Source organism: Apteryx rowi, unplaced genomic scaffold (genome assembly GCF_003343035.1).
Source record: "Apteryx rowi isolate R43461 unplaced genomic scaffold, aptRow1 scaffold_809, whole genome shotgun sequence".
NCBI lineage: Eukaryota > Metazoa > Chordata > Aves > Apterygiformes > Apterygidae > Apteryx > Apteryx rowi.
Genome location: NW_020451104.1, coordinates 234,827 through 239,526, shown reverse-complemented (window position 1 = coordinate 239,526; position 4,700 = coordinate 234,827). Strand labels below are relative to the sequence as shown.

The 4,700-nt window shown below is 39.3% G+C and overlaps 1 protein-coding gene across 1 annotated transcript; it reads left to right on the top strand.

The window, feature by feature from the left end:
- The first annotated feature begins 660 nt into the window (after positions 1-660).
- Positions 661-1,431, top strand: PRR16 (proline rich 16). Its single transcript, XM_026089292.1, has one exon. It carries the CDS (start codon positions 724-726, stop codon positions 1,429-1,431), a length of 708 nt encoding a protein of 235 aa, XP_025945077.1. The 5' UTR covers positions 661-723.
- The last annotated feature ends 3,269 nt before the right edge of the window (positions 1,432-4,700 follow it).

The following is a 4,700-nucleotide window of genomic DNA, read 5'->3' as shown; positions in this document are numbered from 1 at the left end:
TAACTGGAAACCAAGCTACTTTTCATGTAAGGAATGCTATTTCAGGATTGCTTCAGAGGATAACAAATATAAAGGAAAATATTCACAATAGGAGACAATGCAGTCTGATACAGGGGAGTAGTTGCTTCTCCATACCTAAATTATTTATGTAGAAAATAGTCAGAAAGTAGTGTATCAAACTTATGATCGTACATGTATAATATTACCAATACCGAGATGCATATTTAAGTCTAGATTTTGCAAAAGGTCAAAGCTAAAAGCTATCCTGTAGTTGGATTCAGAAACTGTCATGTATAAGTTGAAGTTAAATAATTCAGTCTCCTCCTGCACTGGAAGGCAGAACATATTATTGAAGGATTACAGTTCGTGTACAATGATATTGCCAAGTAAACCCTCAAGGGAAAGAAACAGAATTTCATTCCAGAGTGTTTCAAGTTGCATTTCTTTTGTATTCAGGTGTTGACTAGCAACCTAGCTGTCCCTTTATTATTATTATTATTATTATTATTATTATTATTAAGTTGGCAGAGAGGAAAAAGGAACAACGGTCAAAAAAATTGAATACTTCAGTTCTGGGCAGGGGATAAAAAATGATTGTGGATGGCACTTTTGTTTTCTTTGCCTTCATCGTGGCAAGCTTTTCTCACTGTTCCCATTCTGGCTGTTGTGCAGGTGGTTGACCAGATTGACACGCTGACGTCCGACCTGCAGCTGGAGGATGAGATGACGGACAGCTCCAAGACGGACACGCTCAACAGCAGCTCCAGCAGCACCACAGCTTCTAGCTTGGAGAAAGTCAAGGTGCGGGGCAGCACGCCGCTCATCAAGCCCGCTGCGCACCCCTCCGCCATCCTCACTGTGCTGAGAAAACCCAATCCGCCACCGCCACCGCCGCGGCTGACGCCAGTCAAGTGTGACGAGCCCCCGAGGCCGCTTCCTTCAGCCAACCCTGTGAAGACAAACGGGACCCTGCTTCGAAATGGGGGCTTGCCAGGAGGGCCAAACCGCATCCCGAATGGGGATGTATGCTGTATACCTAACAGTAATTTGGACAAAGTCGCCATGCAGCCTCTGATGCATAGACCTGAGAAAGAACGGTGTCTGCCGCCAGGAACGAGGGAACGGGTACGATTTAGTGAAAAAGTGCAGTACCATGGTTATTGCCCTGACTGTGACGTTCGATATAACATTAAAAACAGGGAGGTGCACTTGCACAGCGAGTCTGCCCGCCTCGCGGGGAAGCCTCCACACCAGTGCCCTCCTCTGCCGCCTCCTCTGCCTTCCCTGCCTCCGTTCCCTCTCGAAAATGGAGGGCTGGGGATAAGTCCCAGTAATAGCTTTCCTCCTCTGAGACCTGCGACTGTGCCTCCACAAACTGCACCAAAACCCCAGAAGACCGTCTTGAGGAAGTCAACCACCACAACAGTGTGATGTATGCCACTTGAAGAAACTGTTTTTTCCTATATATAAACATAAATAGGTAATGAGCACTTTCTACTCAAGCAATAAAAAGTCCCAATATATTACTCCCTGCGCCCAGTGAAGTGGCATAAAAATCACATGGTAAGTACAAAGAAAAAAACTTGTTGATGCTGCAAGTACTCAGCAAAGAAAACATCATTTTGAAAAATGATGCTGAGAAATATTCATGCTTTAGCTCATAGGTTGTAAACTTCTGTTGCAGTTTCATGTCTCTACTGGGGTTCAAAAAACAGTGAAAAGAAAGTTCAGCTTGAAAATACTGTGTGGCAATTCACAGTGGATTTAAATCTACCTGACATAATGGAATAACTAGTGCTATCAGGTTTGGGGAAACTTAACTGTTTCTAGCAAATATGTTTTAAAATGTCATTTGACGAAGCAGAGTGGAGTACCTGATAAAGACTTTTGATTGAATCTTAGCAAATGCATTTTGCTCTGCCTGACTGCTTGAGAAAAGGTGTTGTGCATGGAGCTGCGCAAGAGGAGGTAATCATCAGACTTTCAGGCAGCTTGATCTCTGGTGTGGAAGTAAAGAAATAACTGGAAGGTAATGTTGACATGACTTTGGAAAACTAAATTACCTCACGTTTTGTTTCTCAAAGCTCAGCTTGCCACAGCCCGGGTGAAGTGTAGACTTTTCGGAGAGCAAACATAGCTCCATTCAGTTACTCTCTATTTCCACTGCTCCATCTGCAAAGTGGTGGTAGCATTTTATCTCACGTAAGTCAAATGGAGATTAAAGCAACAAAGCACAGTCCTAAAATTTTTACAAAGCTTTTGTCTGGTGCAAATCTCTTTTGGAAGGCAAAGAAAATTTTGTGTAAGGCCTTCAGGGACATCTACTTAATTCATGTAAAAAGCTTTGAAGTTGAAAAGCTCTGTGCAATTACGAAGCATTAACATGCAAAACAAGATATTTCACATGTTATCACATTTTGGTAGTGAACCCAATTAATATTCTTACCAGTTTAAAAAAAAGTCTTCAGTTTTTTAAATTAATTTATGAAAGAACACTCTTTTATTCCCGGAAAGAGAATTGTTGGGATCTAGAGATTAAAACCCGTGTGATCAGTGAAGGAAATCTGATAATAAATCTGTTATTTACAAAAGTCAAGCCAAATTAAGCTCTCAGATGGCCCAACAGCAGATGTCATAAAACCAATATGTGTTTTTAGCTGCAGTATAAAACATGCGCTATGGCTGGATCAAAGCTGGCTTCTCTAGAGTCTTACTAGTCAAAACAGATTTTTTTTAATTTAAAATCCCATTTTCATTCAGTAATAGGAATTAAACTTAAAACCAGTCTTCAAGTAGTTTCCCTGTATACACATTATAGTGTATTTGTAGTATTTAATTTAAGCCAAACAAATAAAAACAATCATAACAAAAGTTCTAACAGATAATTATCCTTTGAAAACCTCTACAGTAAACAAAAGTTGCCTTTTGTGCAAATATCCATTTAGAGTTTAAAGTTTCATATTGTATTATTTGCATAGAAGTTGCAAAGCAAGATAGTCATTATCTTGTATGGTTAATCATGCCTTCCCCAAATGCTTCCCACTTGCTTATCATGATGCATTTCACATTTTGTATTATTTCACTTTGTTTAATCTCGTGAGCTCTGTTGTCAATGAAGTCTTAGTGTTTGCAGTGGAAGGCGGTAACTAGTTCTAGGAAGTTTTTGTCACGTGGATTCTGCTTACCCCCTGAGAGGCTGCAACAGCTCGCTCACTCATACATAGAAATTACATTGGTAATCAGTGAAATAGTGCATGGACATTGCATCCACATAAAAACTGCAAAGCTACATTTTTTTTCCTTTAAAAAGAAAATTTTCATTGTGATGCTGACTTTGTCACTACCATGAAGAACATACATCAACTCTTTAGAAGCTACTTTAATAATTTTTTCCTTTTTAAAAGAGCTACTGTGTACAATAAATTGTAGGCAATTGCAAATCAAGTATTGCATATTTCATATAAAATATTTTTGTGTCATCTTAAATTTAAGAAAATAACACTCGATATTTGAGGGGGGAAGGTGCTGCTGCACATATCTACCTTAATTTTCCCCTGCTCACCATACCAGGGTGTATCTTCTAGCCAAGATGTTTTGGCAGTTCTTCTGTGTGCCCGGTTTAGAGGATATGCACAGAGGTAGCCCCAGTTCTCCTCTCTCTGCTCTTCAGCTCTGACCCCAGTAATTTCTTTTCTCTCTGGAGTTGTAGGTACGCTCTAGCCCGTCATCCAAGAGAGAGATCTGTGTATAAGACGGCCCATTCAGTATCTCTCTACTATTGCTGATGGATGTCATGGCATGTATCTGCTGTTGATCTGTCATCTCATTGTACTCTTTAATTTAATATACTCCTAGTCTTGTTATTTTTTGAGTGCTAGCTCTAGGAATTTTGCAATAATCAGTCATAAGCCTAATTTATTTTATATCTTCTGCCTGAGAAAATGTTATTGTTCCCATGAAACTTTTTCAGTTGAATATTTATCTTTGTTCTAATATGGTCCCTACCCAGGTAACCTCTTTCAGGGCTGGTGTCATAAAACTATGATGTTTGCTCTTTACCCATGTCCTCTGAAACAGTTGCATCTAGGGATTACTACCCACTTGTGCCCTCTGGATGGAATGAAATAAGACTTTTGTCATTGATTTTGATGTCACCTGCCACTACTCATTTTTATTCTAAGGGTATTAGTCAACCAGAATCCAAAATAAACAAAATCTTCATTTCTACAAGGATCTATCACATGGACAAGTTTCCTACAGAAAAGGCACATGCATGGTAGTCCTTTGATAGGCTTCAAGACAGAGGACTAAGGACAGTAATCTACTTATGGTTATTGCTCTCTGTTAGAAATAAGTTCAAGTAATAATGCAACGTAGTGCCATTTGGTTGCACCTTACAAAGGCAAATGAGATTGCTTGGAGCATTTGCTTAAAACATTTGTTACGAATCAGAAAATGATAGTTCAACATGAGCAAAAACCTAGTGCTATGAGATACTAAAATGTAAAAGTTATTAAACTGCTCTAGCAGTCAACATCTAATGCAAAGTCTAAATCATAACATTAATCTTTTCTCCTGAAAACTGAAAAGCTTTCAGATCAGTTTTAGAATCAGTATATCCTACGTGCTTCCTAGCTTGGCGAAAGCAAGGAAATCTGGGGTACTAATCCAGTTTGGCTTTTAATATTTAGTCTATATCC

Bases quoted from the DNA above. Each gene is read 5' to 3' on its own strand.
- PRR16 (XM_026089292.1), top strand. From the start codon at position 724: ATGACGGACAGCTCCAAGACGGACACGCTCAACAGCAGCTCCAGCAGC.